Source organism: Eutrigla gurnardus (genome assembly GCF_963514095.1).
Source record: "Eutrigla gurnardus genome assembly, chromosome: 8".
NCBI lineage: Eukaryota > Metazoa > Chordata > Actinopteri > Perciformes > Triglidae > Eutrigla > Eutrigla gurnardus.
The window spans coordinates 19,384,241-19,406,203 of record NC_139922.1 but is presented as its reverse complement, the minus strand read 5'-3'; the positions used below and the strand labels follow the sequence as shown (position 1 = coordinate 19,406,203).

Genomic DNA, 21,963 nt, shown 5'->3' with positions numbered 1-21,963 from the left:
AAAAAAAGCGCTCCAGGATAAGAGTTGTCATGAACCTGATGACCGTATCATCAAAGGTGTTACAGAGAAACAAACAACAACGTTATCCTGTAAAATATGTTTCTCAACCATGACTTTATATTTGTGGAGTGTGCTTTCACACTCCGATTATGGGTTGCTTTAGTATCGTTTGGATTAAGTATCGTTTTATTCAAACAATACAAGATCCAAATGATAGTAAAGCAAGTAATCCAAGCAACCCATAATGAGAGTGTGAACGCAAGACAAGCATAATGACATGAAGGTGCAGGGATTATTCATGTGAGAGCACAAATTATTGAATGGTGCACACAATCATTTTTTGAATACTTCCATAATACCTCCCGGGGCGTGTTATTTCAGGGTGTTACTTGGTTCTGTTTCATAAAAGTGCCTCCCCGTGTCAGCGGACGGGGGTTTGAGCATGTGTATGCAAGCAGATGTATTTGCCTCTGTGTGTTTGTGTTTGTTGTCCGAGGCTGCCGAGTCAGTACTGCTGATGGATGTGTTCACATCCTGGCTTGCGTGACCGGTCAGCCAGATAGCCATCAGTACCCAAATAAGTTCAGGTCAGGCCGCTGCCTTCACTCCAAACCTCATTTGGTATGCAAATGAAAGGCCTAAACAAAGCAAACCTTTCAGAGCAGAGCAATTTTCTACTCCCTTTGAAGAGACTGAGCTTCACTCGGGGTTGACATGGTGAAAGACTAAAAAATGACTTTGTATCGTGATTCTTGGGCTTTTTTGTTTCATATCCACGAGTACAGAACCGAGGCTTAACCTAGAGCTTTATTGTAATAACTATCTTAGACTTTAAAGGTATATATGTTGGGTGGATAAGGAGTGATTTTATTGCAGTTTGGGGGTCAGTATTTCACAGATCAGTATTTGTTTAACTTAAAGATTCCAACAACCGCCTGCCTCCATCTTTGCCAGCGTAGTAGTGCGCCGACCGGTGCCACGCCCCTGCAGAAACAGGATACGACTCTGGCATTGTGCTCATTGTTGAGAGACTAATCCCGACAATTACACCTCGAGACCGAAAGTGGCTGCCTTGCAAAGCATCCAGCCAAACCCTGTCCAGGCTTCGGATTAGGCCCCCCTGTTTGCCCCTGGGGGCCCGGAGCCCCTCTGCCCCCCCCATCTCTTACCACTCAAACTGCTGGTGTGTCTTTCCCAAGTTTTTACTCACCTGCACTTTGTTCACCTGACGCTCTCACCGTAACTCAGCCGGGGTTATTGTTGGGACAGAAAAAGGTGTGTGGACACAAAGAGAGATTGAGAGCAAAGGGCAGGTATTACAGGTTATGGCGGGCTCATGCAGCTGAGAAGTAGGCGAAGGTTGATGCATGAGATAATACCTCACAGATACACGATTTTGAATACCTGGCCTCGCAGCGTGTTGGCCTGATGACTTATTTTCCTCTGCTTGGACAGTATGGGGTGTGTTTGGCAGTTGAGGCTAATGGTGGTTTAGCTGTCTGTGTTGTAATAGGAACAGTGGAGTTTTTTTCCCACCTGACATCATAAAAAAAACGCACAACGAGGCACCTGGGGGCTGATGTGGAGGGCGGAGGTGAGCGAACCGGTGAGGAGGGTAGGAGGGCTTGAGGGGAGGGGGGGATTCGTCTCAACCGCCATTGGCTAAAGACAGCGCAGGGGACACACCTGTGGGCGCCAGAGGCTAAGAGATTGGCTGCGACCTGAAAATTACACCTGTGGGGGAAAGAGGAGGAGGGGGGTCAGGCTACATGTAAACCAAGCCCTTTTCAAATTCAGCCTCTGTCTTCTTGAGGAGCTTAACCGCCTAACAGCGCAGACGAGAGCTCCTGGAAAAAAAACAAGTTCTGCTTGGGCAGCAGGAAGAGGGCTGACGCGACTTCAAACTGGTTGGGTTTGTTCCGGGGTTCGGCTCTTCCTCCGACTCTACCACCGCGTCTACCTGAAAGGAACGGCTTTTTTTTTCTCTTTTTTTTCTCTTCCTTACTGCCACTCCAGAGGTCGACCGTCCTTCAGCGGGAGCAGGAAAGAGGAAGACTAGCCAACTGGCCGTCAAGAGCCCTCATACAATGATGCCTCTTGTCTTGGGTTTTCTGGCTCGGTGACCACACCTGGGAAAAGACCGGGTAAATTCACAAACGTGATCCCTTCTTTGTCTTCGTTCTCCATCTTTAAGAGCCGAGCTGTCGTCGCAACCTGTTGCTCGGCGATTTGTAGAGCTAAAACTTTACGGGCGTTTTGTTTGTCGGCTAAGATCAGGAAATGTGCGGCAAACGAATTAGGTCATCGAATCCCTCCATGATTGTGTGCTGATATAGGAGGGTCTAGCTAGTTTCGATGGGAAACGAAAATAACGCATATCGAATTCCAGCTCCTTTTTAACCCGGGAGAAAGAAGAGGAAACAATAGAAGCCAACGCTCATTCCTAAACTGGATAGACCAGTTGGGGCAGGTAAAGGCAAACTGCCAGACTTGTCAAAGGACATGAAGACAGGGAAGACCGACTCCGTCTTTCAGAGCGTTACAATGAGCTTCCCAAGGAGACATCCATGGTATGAAATCTGCTTTACAAATGATTCTCGTAAGTTTAACAAACATTATTTTAACGTTGATACAAAATCAATTAATAATTTTCAACTTAACAACCTGTTGAACTGTAAAGCCTTCGATAATCTTTTAAGATATTCTTTTTTTATTTTTTTCCTACGGTTATCCTATTACTACTTTCCTTTTTTGGCTCTTTAAGGTGGAGATTTGATACAATAATGCTTGTTTCACCTGCTTTTGAAATGAAAAAAAGTCTGTTACGAGTGGATGTGTGTCGGACGTAAAATGTCTGCTCATCCGTTTTTTTTTTCTTGCCTCTTAAGTTTGCTTGAGTTTAGACGGACGGCAGCTTCGGACGTTTATCGGAGCAGATAACTTCCCGTAGATAGAAGGTGTACATTATTAAGTCTTCCAGGCTGCTCTTCAGCTCTTTTTAAGCCGACGAGGACTGTTGCAGTCTGGGAAGGAGAAAGGGAAAATGGAGGGAAAATGTCGCCCCTGTACTGTACGGCAGGCAACTGCAGAGCGAGGTGGAAGATTGTGATTGGTGGAAAGAGAAACATTTGTTCATTTCTTTCATACACCTGAATAGCTGGAAGTCACATGAGTGCCAGTCGCTCTGCCGGTGTTTGGCTGCAGGGAGGGAAGTGCAGAGTAGAATTTCAACAGAAAACGAGTTTTAACAATCGGGAGGCCACGCGGTTTGCCGTATGGTTTGAAATGAAAGGGACGCTGTAGGCCTCATCACCTCCCAGAGTGATGGGTGAAGTTAGGTTTGACGACACCGCATTATGGGCCACAGCCATTTAAAAATGATAACGCTGTGCTCCCTTTTTTCATTAGATAGGATTCAAGCTATTTTCTGCTTACATTTTTCCTCTTTTTTTGGCAACTCTAACAGAAATAATCCAGCAAGGTGACAACACGGATATGAAATTATTCATATGTTTGAAGAATTTCTAAATTCTTACAGATTTAGCTTTGCTACGGTTTCTGAAAAGATAAAAAAAAAGTAAAAAAGGAACCTGCCAGTAAGGGGGAGGGGTGGATAGGTAGCTTAAATTAAAATATTAAAGAAGGCATTCAGAAGAAAAAGGGGAAAGTCCAAATCCCTTGTGATAACCAAATATGCTGAATATTTTAACACTTCATTTGAAATATTCAAAACAGTGAGAATGAAAGGACACTGAGCCATTGGGGGAGGAGCTACCTTCTGTGACAAATGTAAATCATTAAGTAAACATTTAGAAGCACAAACAAAGTAGTTTGCAGTATAACATGGATGACACGCGGCACCGTGGCCTAAATATCCCGGTTAGCAGGCCGCTCCTCGCTAGTCTCAAGGACCAATTAGGTGGCGCTGAGATAACGTCCGGAGTTAAATAAGGTTTTGGGTTTCCCTGCCATTGTCTCGTCACAAAGAGGGCAACTATTGATTAAGGGCCAGGCCAGTTTACCTATCAGGTTGTTGACTCCACAGTGGAGTCACATTCCAGCACAGAGGGCAGAGTTACCTGATCACGCCTCACTTCCAACAGGCAAAAAGCGTGGGCAGCCGCAAACGGCTGAGACTCCCACGGCGCCGAGCACCATGAATGACAATGGGGAACGTTCTGCAGCTTTTTTAACCACCAGGGAGCAGAAGAAGAAGAAGTGGAGTTTGGACAAACGGAGGACAAGTTGAGACCAAATTTGCTGGACATAGGGGTTAGATAAAGGTAACACGGGACGTGCTCCACATTGATCAGGTACTGTTACGTTCACAGCTTGTTTCTACCAGCTAGAATTTTCTTGGCTAATCTTTTTTCAATCTTTCTCTCTCTCTCTCTCCCGTTTTTTTCTTCTTCCTCAAAGGGCCTGCAGCACTGGTTTATAATGCTGATGATTAACTAAATAGAGTCTGGGCGAGCGGGTCTGCTTGACTTTCTCATTTCATGGGGCCTGACTGACCGGGAGGAAGACGGAGCGTTCTCAGGCAGCGGGGTGGAAATTCAAGATCTTTTTTTTTTTCCTCTTTTTCTTTTTCAGCCCCCTCCCTGCAAAAAAAACGAAAAAAAAAAACCTACTCACTTTACTTTGGGTTTTGTTACATTCTTTCCTTGGGGTACCTTTCATGACGGTAAGGTTACAGGTGCATTCTCCATTTTCCTTCTCCACCTTCTCTCTCTGAACTCTTCCCTCCCTTCCACTCGCTATTCTTTCTCTCCCTTTCTCCCTCCCCCCTCTCTCTCTCTCCTGCTCTTCTTTTGCGTTGCTTGCAGGTCGACTTCAAAAACCTGTTCTTTCTTATCGAACACAATATTGTCCTATTTGGGCTTATCTTCTGAGAGACATTTTGTGAAAGATTTCCAAAAGAGAGGGCTGATTGTCATGACTTTGAACAACCAAATCTTTGTTGAAAGAAAAGGGGAACTCTCCATTTAACCTACACGTCATTCGATGAGGTATATTGTATATCTAACGTGACAAGATTCAATAGATTTTATCCGTCACACACACACATAAAAAGTGTGTGAAACGTTGCTTGAAACTCCCAGGCGGTGCACAATGAATAACTATGATGAATGAATAATGAGATAAATTACCAAGATACTCATCTAATGTTAATTTGCGGAATAATGCGCTTTAAAATGGCAGCGCGGGGGTGTGAGGGTTTTCACGCGGCGTACCTGTGAATGATCCACGTTATTCAGTAAACGAGGGCTGTTTCAGTGACCTTCTGCATACACGGCGTCGGCTCGGGTCGAGCTGAGCAGCATTCCATCGGCCTTTCATCATTCGGCAAACACAAAGACAACGGCCTGAGAGGTCCACCAACGGAAAACTGGGGGAAGAACATTTTTTTCCCCTTTTCTTCCATTCCATAAAACATCAGTTGAAACAGACTTTACAACGTGGCTTTATCGGAGACGGGGTGTGTTGTAGCGTTAAACCCCCCCCCACAAATACTCATCCGCCGGGTTATGACGGGAAACAAAAACGTCTCCCCGAGGCCGATGTGCTTTTGACTCGACGGAGGGAATATGCGTGACGTGCTGTGTTTGAAATTAGTAACCGCCGTGTATTGTGTGAAAAGCAGGCCTCCCAACCTTGCCGTGCCATAGATTCCGACTAGTCGGAACAGGTTTGGGCAATCATTAACAACTACTGTGGCCCAGTCTTCTGTGACAGCCAGTTTAAGCCGAAAACCACAACAAAGGCTCAGCAACTACTATGGAGAGGTGGTCTCCAAATATGGACGACCCGACGGCGACGATGCTATTTTTGGGCTCAGTTTTATTTAAAACTACGACACTCAAGTAGATAGTTTAGGCTATAATGTGTGTATACTTCCTTATTTAATGTTTACGTAAACACTCAAATCGTTTAAGGTTGAGTTCCCCTTTTCTTTCCTTTTAAAACAAAAGGTGTTTAAGGTTAGTTGTACTAATCACGCCCCAAATCCACACATCCGTAGACGTCATTTTGGTGCTTTTGGGTGATTATCTCCATCTTACGAGGCAGCATTGGATATCATCACTCTCTCTAATACTGCCTGGTAATGATGATGATAGTCATCTGCGACTGCAACCAGACAAACTGCTTTGGCAACGTTAGCAGCAACGGAGCTCCTGGTCCGGGGCCCCCGGATTGGCTCAAATGCTTGAGCAGCAGCAGAAATGGCTCCCAGGATCCATCTTACCTGACAGTGCTGGATTGTACAACTGTTGTTCTAACACTGTCTGGTAACGATGTTTCCTGGGTGACCCTGAGGTCACCGGCTAAAATCCCCCCAAAATGTGAATGACTGTTGAACTGTCAGACTCCTTTGATGTCGTCACCGAAGGGTAAACGTAGTAAGTGGGGGGTTTGGCTCTGCATTCTGGGGAGGCGACTGTAAAATGAAAAAGTAAAGTGTCTCACATTTTACTTTGAAGTAAATTCCAAGACAAGCTTGGCCCCCTTGTTTTCTACCAAGTGCTCGTCTTTAAAGATTTGCACGTCGATGACTCACAGTGTTGACAGACGGGGCATTATTTTGTGTAAAACATCAACATTTATGCCTTTTATTTTGAAAACAGTTTGTCGATGGAGAAATGAGAAAGTGAAGATATTTTATGCAATAGCTTCTAGAGATCAGATTTCTTTTATTATCAACTTTACTTACTTCCCTGTCTTTTTTTCAAACTTTTATGGCAACCCTACCCCACCCAAGTTAAAGAATAGCCGTCGGTTGATGGTTCCACCGGTCCTGCAGGGCCTCACTTCCTTGTTCCCTCCCCCTGAACAGCGTTGCTGTTTGTGTAGTGTGGCAGTGATTGGTCTGACTAGCCTTACCTGCATACACTGACACATGAGCTCACCTGAGAGTGCTTTCATGGTAAAAAAAACAAAACAAGAACTGAGCTCCAGAGGCTGTGGCTTTCTCCCAGTTTCTATTCAAAGAAAGACAATCAAATGATACCTAAGTGCTTTAAATAATCACAAAAGGGATTCTCTACAGCAAAAAAATAGACTTCAGGTAGTTAGAATGTAAAAATGACACGGGATTAAAACAATGGAGATTCAATATAACTGAAGAAGAACCATTTTTCACCAATGTCTGGACTAAAATGTATATTTAATGGGTAAAGCGTTCAAACAGACTTGAGAAACAGGCAAATAATAGACATGGAGCAAGCGGAGACCTAGTGTTTGTTTAAGGAGGTAGAATTACCCCGCAAATATTGAGCCGCACCTTTATTTGCCCACTCAGCTCCATTATCCAAGCCACAGAAATGGCACATGAAATAGATTATTTTCTTTCTTTTTTTTTTGCCCGCTTTTCTTTGTGTCGCCGTCACATATTTGTGTATTAATGTGGCAACGTAGAAAGACTGGAACAGGGGAAATAAAAGGGCCGGGCTTACTTTGCTTCAAGCCTGGGTCTGTTTACTCGTGGCTTTTGTTCTTTCACTGCATGCTTGGCCAAATGAAACGTACGGATGGACGAAACTGTCGCGCACATATAATTTATGTGATTGCAACGAAAAAAGAGGAACTGCTCATTTTCAACCTGTTTCTGCTACGCTGTTCTGTTCCCTCCGGCTCTCTTCTTCCTCTTTGCACAGGTGAAAGCTCAGAGGTCATCCTTCCAGCCTGTTGATAGGCGTCTTACCAGACATGGTTAGATGTAATTATTGGTGTCTAATACTGTCTGGTAATGCCGTCCATTAAATGGCATTACCTTCTGCTCTCTTGCTCCCCCCCTCTCTCACTCTCATGCAGTAAAGGGTAGTCCAGGGAGGCACATCAACATATTTATAGCAGTGGCAGATGGGGCTGAATGATGATGACTATGGAACTATGATCCTTGCACTGGAAGATTGATTGATTTCTCGGGGGTTTCTTCCATGTGACTTGAGTCAAAGTTTCTCCTACGAGCAACAGTCCAGGATAAAACCCGCTCCGCGTTCTTGATGAACGCTGCGCCGCAAATTACTTTTCTATCAGGAATGTTGAGCGTGAATGCCGTGTTAAAAAAAAAAAAAATGTATCATCGAAAATGCTGTGACTTTTAATCTGCTGAAAGATCTGCTTTCTTCCTCTTAGCGCAATAACTGAATTCCTTCTGGGGAGTTGGCTTCTCTCCACGTACTGTACAGTAGAACAATGCACACAGGTTTGAGACTTCATCATCTGTGATACTCTGTAAGTAATGTTAACTGTGTTTATGCTTTTGTGAAACGTGTCCAAGAAAAGGTTCAATAAAATGCGATGGAACTCTAAATACGTCTCTTGTCCATTTTCTCTTTCCAAACACATTTTTCAGAGTTTTCATTCAGATCTCCTGTGCATGCCGGCCCTTAGTAGCAGTTTCGCTGGTTCGCTTGCAAACTCTTTTTTTTCGGCCAGACCGGAATGCCGAGTCCCAGTCAGGTGTGGATCAGGTTACCGCTGAACAGAGCTTCTTTTTAAATGCCTCAATTTACCCGTGAGGCCCCCCCCCCCCCCCCACCTATCAGCTAAGCCCTCATTGTGTCCCAGTCTATGGCAGCACACAGTAGGCTAGCTTCATAAACCCGAGGAGCACAAGGTGCGTTTTCTCTGCCAGGTCCGGGGCGACTTACAGTAGGCCGACTGAAATCCATACGCACCCTCTATATGGTCACTGGTTACATTTGCAGACGTACAGGTGAAGGCTTCATTTTATTGTATTTTTAGTGCTGTTATCTCACACTCTCAACGAGACACACAGAGCCAATAGCATGGCGATGGTGTTTAATTAGGCCTGTTAGCTCAGGGGTTCAGTTGGCCGGTTAAACGCAGCTTTGATTTTATCAGTTGGAACACAAACACAAAAACCATTTAGCTGTTTAACATAACAGGCCCCAGGCCTCATTGATCTCCCACGCTGGGGAGGCCCTCATTCATGCTTTTTCACAAAGAAAGGGTTTGTCAGTCCCAGAAATATTATAACACACATCCTTTGTTTGTATGTGTGGAGAACATTGGGCCTGACCAAAACTGAAAGTTCAATATCTGTACCTTTAGTCCTTCCAAGTTTGTGTTTAAGTATCATGATTTCTGTGATTCCGGGGTGATTAAAATGGTTTCCTGTAACAGCTTATACAAACAAAATCCTGAGAAGGAAGACAAAAGCCAACTTAATCATTAATCTGCAGCGTTCACAGCAGAGTCGCCCTTCACGGGACTGTGATCACACGGTGCAAAGTGGCATCTGTTTAAGAGAAACCTCGATGCAGAGAAACATAATTTAGACAAATAATTATGCGCCTAGTGCTCTTTAATGTACCATCATGAGTACCTGTGTTCAAATGATATATCAGACCAAGCATACTTGTATTTATTTCTTCATATTGCCCTCAGGTCAGAAATATGTTGACAGGTGCTTTCATGATTTAAAGGATTTTTCAAAGAAGATATTTTGACAAAACACTTTAGATAAGATTAATGGCTGAATTCAGTTTCAGGGTCCCGGTTTGTCCATGTTGGCTCACTGCACTAGGACACTTGAATAGAGTCATTATGAATGTGTAACTTTTCCTACTATGACATGTTAAATCTGTAAGTAAAACCACTTTGGACTACACATTGTACTTTTTGATTGTAGTATTTGTCCAGCATCAGTGAAGCCCAATAACACACACCTGTTATTGGACTACATCTAACAGGTGGGCAGCCATCTAGAATTTATGGGATATAAATTCAGACTGAATGACAAGTTTATATTTTTTTAAACCCAAAATACAAGTGAATAGCTTCCATAAAAATAGAAAAAAAAACACAATTAATTAATCTGACGAATTTTGTATTGCACGGATTTCTATAATCTGTGATAAAAAAAAGTACCCCAAAAAGAAAATCCTTAATAGAATTACTTAACGAGGATAAATAAGGTGAGATCAACTGTAATCAATATTTTTTTAATATCGAAACATCTTACGTAAAAATGTCCTTAAATTTAAAAAATACTTGAAATATACTTACAAATTATTAGTAATGTTAGATTCTCAAGTTATTATTTGATTTGTGCTGCATGTGGTTTTATATTGCAGCAAAGAAATACACAACATGTGTCAGAATTCTACAAATAAAAAGACTCTACTATGCGGTTACAGGCGGTAACTGTAATTAGGTGCTTCCAGCCGGTCACGTCACACCACTGAATCACATTCTTGACTGGCAGAGAGCCTGCAGAGTATTCCTGCACCGGTCTGTGCATGCTTGGTGCAGTCAGACCAGATTCCTGCACTACTGCCGGCTGCGGATGAGGAGGCTAGACTCACTGAGCTGGGTTTGCCACCGGGGTGGAACAAGAGCAGAGCGACGGCTGAACGGCCGGGACATACCTTCAAGTGTGCTGACGTACAGTAAATCTGAGGAGCTGTCTCACAGACACGCTGGGAACTCCTTCAACAGTCAGTCATGGAGGAGTGGATCTCATCATGGCTGTAGGGCAGAAGCAACTCTTGAGTATGATTTTATACAGCAGCAGCCCCCAGTTCTGAGGCCAATGCCGTGGTCAAGGACAACAGTGGGAGTATCTTGAAGCACCGTGCGTTCTTTCACATTCCAGCCTCAATGTCAAGACAGCACATATTTGAAATGTTCGTATGAATCTATCTGGTTCTCTGACAGATCATCATAAAATTAACTTCTCTTTTACTTTCAAAGCAAAAAGCCCACTCCTCCTGAACATATATTAACTGTAATAACTACCCCTAAAATTTAAAATATAAATATATAATCCATCATGAGAAAATGACCCTACTTCTCTCTTGATTTATTACCTCAGTAAACATTGTAATTCATTAATATATAGGGGGGGGGGGGGGGGGGGGGGTGGATGTGTCCCAATAAAGCTAATAGTTGCTTTACTTGAGCTGATAGCAATGGGATAAATGCAAAACAACCACTTCGTTAGACCCGTCTTCTCAAATGTAGTTTTGACTCCGGCCTTCTGGCAAACTCGGCGTGTAAGCTTTGTGTGATGAAGACGAGCCGGCTGTGATACTGAAGCTTAGTGAACACAAACAAACCCAGGAACGTGGGCTGCCAGTATATTTCTAATATGTTCTTGATTTACATTTTTTTTTTTTCCTGCAGAGTTGGCTGCCATTTCTGCTGGTACATTTCCACAGTACGTGAATGGACACACCTCTCAGACACCAGAGCACAGAAATGTCAATGCCTGCCACTGGTTGTTTGTTAAACAGAGGGAGAATGTATAGGGAAATAATGGATGGGTGGTCATTTAAAGCACAAAAACACGTTTCCCTTTTTTGCCTGTGGTGTAAATATCCTGGCAGAAAACCTCCACTATGAATACCTTTCCATTTGTGTCAGTGACATGACCTTTCCCAACTCTCCCTGATAAGTGGATGGATTTCACCTGACGGATTTCTGAAGTACTAACCGGTGGAGGGGCCCCAGCACTTGTTTCATCAAGCACTTTCTCTGGTTAGTTGGTGTATTTTAAGGCTATGCAAACCCGGTGCATCCCTTCCTTCAGCAACTCCCTCTGTTCTGTCATGTTCCTGCCAAAGTCTGCTATCGGTGAGTCATTTTCCAGTCGAACGGTGTCTTTGTACGACTCCGGAGGGTGTAACCAGCAGAATGACGTTAATGCAGGAGGTTGCCCTACGCGCATCACGTACATGTTTCTCTGCATTTGGAGTTGGAGGCTCAGCTGGGTGGCAGCTTTTCTCCACCTTCATTACCTCATGATGATAGCGTGAAATACCAAAGCCGCATGGAGTACATGAAGTCTCTATTTAAGAGGGCGACTTCTACTTGATGTGTGCACCACATGAACCACACCTTTCCAAATGTCAAGCTACTATTTTTGTGATGATTAATCACAAGAGGTTTTAAGTGGATCTGAAAAAAATGGTAAACCCCCAACAGCACTCAGATTTTCTACATTAGCACTAAAAGATAGAAGGAAGCCTGTAGAGTTACTGTAGAGACCTCGGTTATACAGACATATAAACGGCATTCATGACAATAAAATGTAATTTTTTTTAACATATCTGTTTATCTGAGGACATAAATGTGCATATATGTACATTTTCCAGTGTTGGTGAAACCCCCACGTCTTTGTGGGACTGAGCGAACACAGGCCCTGGGAACAAAATGTTGCCCCGCGCTACAACAGCCCCCGTCTGCTTCCCCGGTGTAATTCTGTAAGGAAAACATGAATAGCAGGAGACAGTGAGACCCTATTGAGGAAAGCATTTCTTTACATCGAAACTTAACTCCATTCCTTCCCTCTATAACACCTTGACAAGGAGAATCCCTCCAAATAATGGGTTGTGTAGGGACAGCATGGCTGCAGGCTGCATCCCTGTAATTGCTGAGCACTTCCTGGTGTAGGAGGCGGTTGAGATGACATGGGAATGGGCGAGTCTCCAAAGACACACACTTTATGGTGTAACCGCCCTGAGACAGAGGCACACATACCTCTCGCCTTATGATATAGATAGTACACATTTTCACCCACTGTCTTTTCCCCGGGAAAACTCAGGGTTTGGAGGTGTGATGCGACGTCTTGGTGTTTATTTTCTGTGTGTTGCAAGAAGAAACTCAAAGGAAAATAAAAAAAGTTAAGGTTTTAGTTCAGGAGACGGAGCTCAAATCAAAATAGGGAAGTTATTTATTAACGTTCTAATTGCGAAATATGTAATACTAAAAAAAAAAAAAAAAAAAAAAAGTGAGCATACAGATAGCCACACAAAATACACAAGCTTATACATATACTAAAATACACACACATGCACGCAGCCTCTTGGCAGATGGTGAACGATGAGGTCGACAGGGTTGTAAAACAAGCCTGTTCTCTTTGTCCTCCTACGCAGCACTTTGCTGTGTGTCTATCAGATGGCGGCTCTTTATCAAGGCGTGGCTGACACTGGCTCCACACAAAGCTCTGTTAAACAGGAATACGGGAGGCCCGCTCCTAATAACTGGAGTGCTGTGGCTGGACTCGCACCATTGCCAAGCAGCGCTCCCTTGTCGCTGCCATTTTGTAACGTGTGAAAATGAATCTTGTAAATTTACTCATGCGGGACATTGTTGACAGCACATGATGTGATGACAGCTACAGCTTGCATTGCGATGAAAGGAGCCACCGAGGAAAAGTTGTTAAAGACTGTTAAAGACAGAATCTGACTGACTGACGGCATCATATCAGTCTCTTCTTATGCCCGTAAACTCTTGAGTTTAACACTTGGCATGGCGGTGTCAAACATACGGCCCACGGTGCCAGAACCGGCCCACCAGAGGGTTTAATCCGGCCCCCTAGAGGGGAATTGCAGTCACACATAAACTGCTGTCCATGCAGGAGCCGCCGGTATTGGGCATATCTGTATGTGGCCCATAAACAGCCCTGCCTTAGCACATAAAGCTTGCATTTTTGAAAGTTTGTTCCCCATTTTATTGGCAAATCAGTTAAGTTGTCATCTGTCATAACACTGTAGTTTGACTGTCCTGCTCTAAATATGTTCTAAATGCTCTAATTATGCTCTGCTAGGCATTGATTCGTGCTTAAACTACAGGTGTTGGATTTATGCGTCACTCGAGGTTGCCCATCTGTGTAATTATATGGTGACATGGATGCTGGTTCTGAGAAGCATCCACCCCTGTCAATTATCAGATTGTTTGGGAGGAAAAAGGAGATTATGCATAATTACCAACTGTGGCTTGGCCTGGGTGTTTCCTCCTCTGTCAGATCACTGAGACAGAAAGGTGATAAGAGGATTTGCCAATGTGAGCAGACAAATACTGTTTGTATGTCGCTGAAGTTCATACCTGCCACAGAATTTGGCTCTAGAATATGATTCACGATCATGTCTGCCATAAACATAATGATGCCAACACGGATTCTGCTGGATGAATTAGTGTTCAAAGAAACTGACAATATGTATACATATAATGTCTGGATGTTTAATCAAGTGTTCAGGTTGGTTCAGAGCTGAAGTTGCATAGTTTGCATAAATTACCGTTCAGTCTTTGGCATTCAGTGTGTAAAATGATGCTGTTAATGTGCGGCAGCTTCAAGTCAGAAACATCTGTCTTCTGGTGAAACAGGACAGGCAGGTGTTCCAAAAGATTAGCTCACAACGTTCTCTAGCTCTGCGCCGTGGAAAATTAATTGATGGATGGATGTCATCATATTGGTTGACATTGGTTGGTAAGAGCTGGTGTAAGCACACATCTTATTTTGTTTCCCAGGATGAATAAAAAAATCAATTTTGATTAAAAAAATACAAAAAAAAAATGCACAATGTAATCAGGGGTGTGATCTAGGTTTTTTTTAATTTCAGCTCAACAGTCAAAAAATATAAAATATAAGGTGGATACCATTTTTATCTACAGTGACATGCACATTGTTAATGAGACATTATGACACTTTTTGTGAAGGATGGCTTATTTGCATGTCCCAGAGCCCGTAGAAAATCCTATTTTACCTTCGGTGTCAGGATATTAATACCCTGGAAAACTGGCTAATGCATTTTGATTGACACTCTGCTCTCATGTTACCACAGGGTTCACACAACAGAGGCTAACAGGCAATTAATATTGAATGAAGCTAAACTTAGCAGTGTAGTGGGATACATAACATCTTGAGTATTTGTTTATTTGTATTAGTTTGACCTGAAGCTGCTGTTTTTGTAAGATGTAATCTACAAGCGGGAACTGTTCCCATTACCGGAGCAACCGATGATTCTTCAGCAGTTTGACTAGCCTACGTCCAGTGGGCTAAACTGCTGACAGACCAAGTGATCTCACCTCTTGTCAAGTCCGCCCTTCAGTCTGTGGGTTTGCTGCTTGCTGTTGTCGTTGGACTATAAGGTTGAGCAGAGGAAGAACAGGCTGAGTAGGTTTCTGTGGAATCTGTGTGACGCTGGAGTTGCAGGTAAAACCCCTTTGCTTCTAAATGCAGGTGCAATCAGGTCATTGTTCAGCCTGCCTTCTCATAGAAAGCACATTTATTTGGAGGTAGCACATTTGTCTCACGCTTTGTATATATTTAAGTGTTTAAAGTACTTTTCAAGTATACAGATAAAAAAATATGATATCAATTCTACAACTGCTAACAGGTGCTAGCAACCTCTAGGACAGAGGTTTCCAAAATGCAGCGGTGGGCTGTCAGGGCCAGCAGGGCCTTCTCTGCTCCCTGTCAAAATAAAAAAATGTTTTTTCATAATTAAATTATAGTCTGAATGTGTCTGAATTCATTACTTTTTCAGTACGTTACGATTATATTTGCAGAAAGAGTATGGGTATTTTTTGTGAAGCTGAGCTGGATTTTCCATATGTCTTTAAACGCATCACAGCTTCGTAGCCTTGCATTGAAACTGCCTATTTGGTTATAACTTTGACTGACGTGTGTCAGCCAATCAAATTTTGATGCGTAGTGACAGAACGCCCCAGGGGCCCAGACGTATCTGGCGCTAGTCCCCGCTGACGTCATCAACAAAGTTTGAATCTTTGGCGGGTTTTTCAGAGCGTTGTGAGTGAACTAAAGCTATGGCCGCTGCCTTCACACCACCTATCAATCCTTTCTCCGATCTCCTTCATGTGTGTTTCAACCATGTGAGTCCCTCTGTCACCGTGGGAAAATTTGGTCTTGGAGACTCTTACTTAAACCAGCACAGAGGTGATTTTGAGTACTTTGCCAGGTGTCTGTATTTTGTTGTTATATGATAGCGATGCAGTCACGAAGCTTTACAGGTGTGTAGCTGAGATCAAAATTGAAGGCTGAGTTCGAAGATCGGTTTGGTCCGAGATGGGACACTGGAAATAGAAGGGTAGGAAATGGGGAAGGAGCTGCTGACCATTCATAATAAGTATATACAACCACGCTAGCGCCTCTGTGAGGCTGGTTGGGAGTGAAGCTAAGTGCTAACATCGGCGTGCTAACATGCTAACAATGAAAATCTTAACATGTTTAGCAGGTAGTCTACATTTAGAGCACGTTTAGCATTTCAAAGTATTGAACAAATTTCAATTTTGACTATGATGTCACTATAGAAAGTCAAGGGGTCTGCAACATTAATAAAATTCCTCCTGATGGGGACATGAATGTCTGTGTGTAAGCTGTTGAGACGGTGCCAATTCACCTACATCTTGAGATATTAACTTTACAAGTAAGAGAAAAGTCGGGGGATTGGCAAAATCATTTGGATTCATCCTACTGGGACCATGCATGCCTGTAAACCGATCCAGTAGTAAGTAGATACTTCATACTCGACTCAGAATAAAAATATCTAAGTGATTTGCACCTGCACAGGGTCACGTCATCTGAGTGCTGGGTGGAGCCCTGCAGTGAAGGCCGGGCAGAGGAGTCCGGACTGCAGAAGCAACAAGAGGAAGAAACGGCGAAGGAGGACAACCATCCTGCAGGGAGCCTGAAACTAGAGGAGCCAGGAGGAAAACCTGACCGTATAGGCATGCAGGAAGTGACATCAGAAGGTGGACTGGAGCAGGTTCAGAGGGAGGAGCTGCAGACTCAGAAAAAGAGAGAGAGGTTTTCTCACATGACTGCTAACCAGGAGAGCCGGGATAGAGGGTCAGGTGTGTGGAGGAGAAAGTGGGACGTCAAGTTCCTTGATTGCAACAAAAGTCTGTGAGTGGCTGTGTGCATGCATGATTTCTGTGTGTATAGAAAAAAGCATCAGGTGTGGGGCTGATGAAGCGATACCTCTGGAGGTCCTTCCCCAGGGGCTTGTCGACCTGCTCCTACCCAGGCAGCAACGGGCAGCGGCAGGAACCCCAGGGGCCTGGGCCTTTCTACTGTGTTTGAGGAGCCAATGGGGCTAAAATGTAAGTGGAGAAATATGAAATAAAGGACACAAAGTTTATTAATAATGTTAGATTTTAGATATTAAAAAAAAACTGTGATCACATCACAAGTTTTGTTTGAAAATACTTCAGAAAAGCAATGACTTATAAGGAGAGATGTGCTTTCATGCTAACAGAAAACATTATTCAACTGCTGTATATGTTCTGTTGTCAAGTCGTTGGTTTACCCTCTGACCTATGGAGTGTTGTGTGATTAAAGCACGCCTGGTTTCCTTTGGGACTTTTCCTTTAGAGTGAGTGGTTAATGTGAGAGCAGAGGATGGAAGAGGATTTACAACAAGCAGAGGAAGGATTTCAAGCTCAAGTGGTGTATGACCAAATCCATAACTTCAGAGAAGGTTCAGTACTATATTAATCACAAGACATGAGATGCTCTGGACAGAACACCAGTCTATCGCAGGGCTGACATGTAGAGACGGACAACAATTCACGCTCACATTTACAATATTCCCAATATGTAATGTTATTTATACTGAATTAAATGTATATATGTGGCACATGTAAAGCACCATGCTAGTTTTTTCAATACTGTTTTAGCCCATTCACTTTACTTCTGGGAATTTCCCAAATGATTGCTTTTAATTGCTGAATACAGTATATGATATATGAGGTGAATATATGACAATCTTTGTCCATGAATCTGAGTTCTAATCCTGCAATAATGGCAGGTTGAGTAACCTGAAGACCCACACTCACTCTTGTTATGTTGGACTTCACAGGAGGCTGAAAATGGAAGAGTTTATTCCCACTACTACCTTCCGCATGGATGTGAAGGAAGACAGGGAGGCTTTCTTTGCCCAGCAGGAGGGTAAAATGCCCAAACATCTCACTCACATTAACCTACACCATGATATCCTGATTCAACAACAAAACAACACTGGTTCAAGTGGATTTGTTGAACTGTCATGCATCCAATAATGAAAAGAAAGAATAGTTTGTGCTTGGTAGTGTAAGACAACAGTTGCCGTGGCGATTTTTTAATCAAGAGGCAAAGGATGTTGGCGAAATAATGCACTTCACCTCCCATAAGGCCCTGACTAAATCACCAGGGGAACATGCTGTTGCCATAGAGATGAGTCAGCAGAGGGCAGGGCTGAGACACAAACACAAGGAGAGATGCTCAACAGGATCTGGGTGTAGAGCTGCTACAGCTACTTGGCAGGACCGAGACAAATTACATTTTATTTTTTATTAAAAATGTAAAAGGTTTCCCCTTATTTTCTTATCATCAAATGATGCCCTGGTTTCTGTAGTGTACTGTTCAGACACACAGGGTTATGATAAGTGGTGTGCAGGTTATGACAAACATGGTTATCACTAAGCAAACAGGAGCAAGACACAGACAGCTGGTTTGGATCTCTGGGGGAAAGATAAATCATCAGAAAAGTAGACAAGAGCAAAGAAAAGATCAGGCCTCGGAAACTGACCCCACACCGACATCTGCCTGAGAAGCATCCCCGCTGACACTTGTAGTCACATAATGTCAGTGGTGGAAGAAAAACTTAGATCTAGTAGCAGCTTCGATACCTCAACCTGAGAATACTCCATTACAAATAAGTCCCTCACTCATACGTAAACCAGCAACATGACTCATTATTAGCTATAATGTTGTTGCTGTGTTTCAAAAAATAAAGAAGGTAATCCAAAGTAATGAAACCAAGCATGCCTTAACATACCTTGGGTCTAAAAGCAACAACTGAAATAATATAGAACAGGACACCACAGTACACAATGGAAAAACATAGAGCAGTGCAGACCTGAGAAGTCTCATTTACTCTCTAAACAGGACTTATCATACTTGTATATGGCATGTTGATTTACCTGATGTAACTTTATGACTGTTACCAGGTGCAAGCAACAACGAGAGGCACACGTGGATCAGTAAGCCCACGGGCCTGACATACAGAACGTTTGGGTTTCTTCAAATTTATGTCATGTCCTAAAAAACTCAACTTCTCGTTGACAAATTTTACACTTTCCTCTCGAAACCTTGATGTAGCTGTTGACATTAACTTGAGCGTAAACCAACATTTTGCCTTCAGTTACATCCAGAGTCCGCTGCTCCTGAACGGGAAAAAGTGTGACGTGCGCTCTTACCTTCTGGTCGCCTGCACTGCACCTTACATGGTCTTTTTTCGCCACGGATACGTACAACTGTCCTGTGACCTCTACGACCTCTATTTGAACAACCTGTCCACCCACCTGACCAATCAGGTATGGCTTAATACATTACAGACAAAAATATCCACTTTTTGAAGTCTGTCTCAAAATATGCGCCCATATTTTACTCGCTTCCATCACTCTTTCAGTTCTTTACAAGATCACTTTTAATGTATTTTCAGTGTCAGTGGAAGGTTGCAATTTTATCTGAAGCTAATATAAGGCTTCAGCAGTCTGAGTTAGACATATCAAGTCGATATCTTTCAGCATTTGTCCCCTTTTTTGCAGCTGCCGTGTCCTAATTACTGAACCTTTCTTTTTATTCTATGCGCACATAATTGCAATGACAGAGTGGTCTGGGGTCAAAACTCTGTCAATTTATTATATATACTATAAATACCTGCCTAGTATGCCTTGTGACTTGGAGACTTAAGGCCCTTTATCGTTCAATCACCAGCTTCATACAAAACAAGGATTTTGATACTTTTGACACGGTTTAAGGCATAATGTTTGCCATGGAAACTTCCATTTAGCACAAATTAAAAAAGGACAAAATAATTTATGATAATACTGGAGAGATATCTGCATCCCATCCATTTTGCATCACTTGTCCTCCAATTATTTCCAGAGAGGTTAAATAAATCAAGCATTAGTTGTGTCACGAACTGTCTCCCTGTTCCTGTTTCATGTGTCTCTGGTCCCCCTGCTGTCCGTCACCAGGGCATACAGAAGAAGAACCCTCTGTACAGTCAGCTAAAGGAGGACACCATCTGGTCCTTGGAGAGCTTCAACACCTATGTCAATGACAGGTTTCGGGTTGCCAAGGGTCTGCCCAGGGACTGGGTGCTGGGCGCCTTCCCAGTGAGTGCTGCCGTGTGGTGTAGCTCTCAGGGACCAATTACCATTATAATGATGGTTGTTGGCGCTTGCAGCTAATTGAGATCGTGGTTTAAGGCTTGGATGATCTCATTGCATGTGTGCCACTATCACACACTGAAGTGTAAACAACAAACTAGTGTGGCTGAAACCTGCCGTTGTATTACAAACTTATACAAGTCCAACTGAAAACGTAAATTAAAGTTTTAAAGCATCGTTGCTTGATTCTATTTGTTCATGTCTATTAGTTCATTTCAAATGATCTGCCGCCCCCTGTCTCTTTGGAGCAGGTGACCAGGTGCTACACATTGTACCTGTAAAGCTGCACTAATCAATATTTGTAGAGAGTTTAGAGTCTTACTGGTCGATTCTGTTTTCAGCAACAACAGGTGGCTGTCTTCAGCTAAAACACTCTGATAAACCTACTGTACACTACTGGCACTAAACAACAAGTTGTCTTGTTCTACTGCCCCCAGGTGGCCAACAATATATACTCAAATGATTCAGTTGAATTTTTTTTCTATTTTTTTTTTCAATTCTAAGCCAGTTTTGAGTAAAAGTCAACCACACAACCCCTTGCGTAGTGGACAACTGGGGCTCAGGGGATAGAGTGGATTTTCTTTAATAAGTACATATGTACATTATATATAGAAAAGAGTCATAATATGTCTAACAAACTCATAGTATAGTAGTAGTCTTTAAAAAGTTTAAAAATGTCATTAAGAAACTTTATAGTGTGTTGAAATAGTCACAAGATATCATTGTGTCATAAAGTAGTGAAAAAGGCCATAGTGTAGTGTGTCGAGAAAAGTCATTAATACTCATGTTTAGTTTGTTGAAAAGTCATAAAAACAAATATGAATAAAAGACTTATTATGGTATGTTGGAAACAATGTATAGTAAAGAATGGCAAAAAGACAGTCTTAAAAGTTGGAGTAGCATGTTGAATGAAGTCATAAAAAAAAGGTTGAGGTGTCGCGTGACGCTGTGACATGAGCAGCAGGTCACGAGGCAGGAAGAGATACGTTTGGGCTGTTGCTGCAGGCGATTTTGTTTGTCAAAAAAGGTGTAATCAAATAAAACTCTAAGAATAGCATGTTGAAAAAAGTGCCAAGATGCATAGTATAGTATGTCCGAAACAGTCTAGTATGTTAAAAATAGTCATAGTATATAAAAAATAGTCATATTATAGTTTTATAAGTTACAGTAAATTTGTGTCAAAAAGTCTATAGAAGTATATAGAACTTCTAGACTTATTATATATATAAGTCATAATATTGTATGTTAAAACATTTTAGAGAATATTTTGGAAAAATACATCGTAACAGGTATAGAAAGTCATAAAATTGCAAATCCATAATATACTATATAGTAAAAAAAAGTCAAGAATGTAGTGTGTTGTCATGAAAAAGTCATAGAATAGCAAAAAACACCATAATGTATTATATTAGTATGTGTTTATAAAACACATGGTATAGTGTTTTGTAAAGTAAAAAAAATGCATACCATGTTGAAAAAGAACAGTAAGGTATATTGAAAATGCATTTGAAAATAGCCAGTATAAGAGGATTGTATAACATTTCTTAAAAAAAATAGTATAGTATGTCAAGATTAAAAAAATGTAATATTCAAGAATTTTATTTGTCACAAAAGAGAACACATAAGGAATTGTTGCTCCTGCCTGTCCAGGCAGTGTGCAATACTTGTACCACAAATTATGAATCCCAGAGTAAAGAAAATACCAGTTAAAAATCTTAAATAATTATTACTTATTTTATTTTCAATATTAGTTTTTATAAATGGCTGCCCCACCTGGGACTGGAACTCACTAGTGTTAACTATCCCATCTTCTATCTGCCTGAGCTATTTGTCTTGACACATCTAAAAGTTTCATCATGTGCATCTGATAAGGTTTAGAGTCATGACCTCTGTGCGTCTGAATACAAGACATACATAAAAAGATTTTAAAAAGTCATAGTATAGCATGTCAAAAAAAGTAAAAAAATAAATAAA

The 21,963-nt window shown here is 42.2% G+C and overlaps 1 protein-coding gene across 1 annotated transcript in view; it reads left to right on the top strand.

Annotated features, from left to right (window-relative positions):
• Nucleotides 1–20,027, top strand: part of ttll10 (tubulin tyrosine ligase-like family, member 10) — a gene marked incomplete at both ends in the record, with an annotated part of 29,132 nt that extends 9,105 nt beyond the window's left edge. The window contains 9 exons of the mRNA XM_084016360.1: nt 16,343–16,626; nt 16,718–16,867; nt 17,114–17,121; nt 17,166–17,257; nt 17,634–17,808; nt 17,945–17,990; nt 18,821–19,128; nt 19,795–19,935; nt 20,007–20,027. Of these exons, the coding sequence (XP_083872486.1) occupies nt 16,343–16,626; nt 16,718–16,867; nt 17,114–17,121; nt 17,166–17,257; nt 17,634–17,808; nt 17,945–17,990; nt 18,821–19,128; nt 19,795–19,935; nt 20,007–20,027 (1,225 nt within the window). The remainder of the gene's footprint in view (nt 1–16,342; nt 16,627–16,717; nt 16,868–17,113; nt 17,122–17,165; nt 17,258–17,633; nt 17,809–17,944; nt 17,991–18,820; nt 19,129–19,794; nt 19,936–20,006) is intronic.
• Between the last annotated feature and the right edge of the window lie 1,936 nt (nt 20,028–21,963).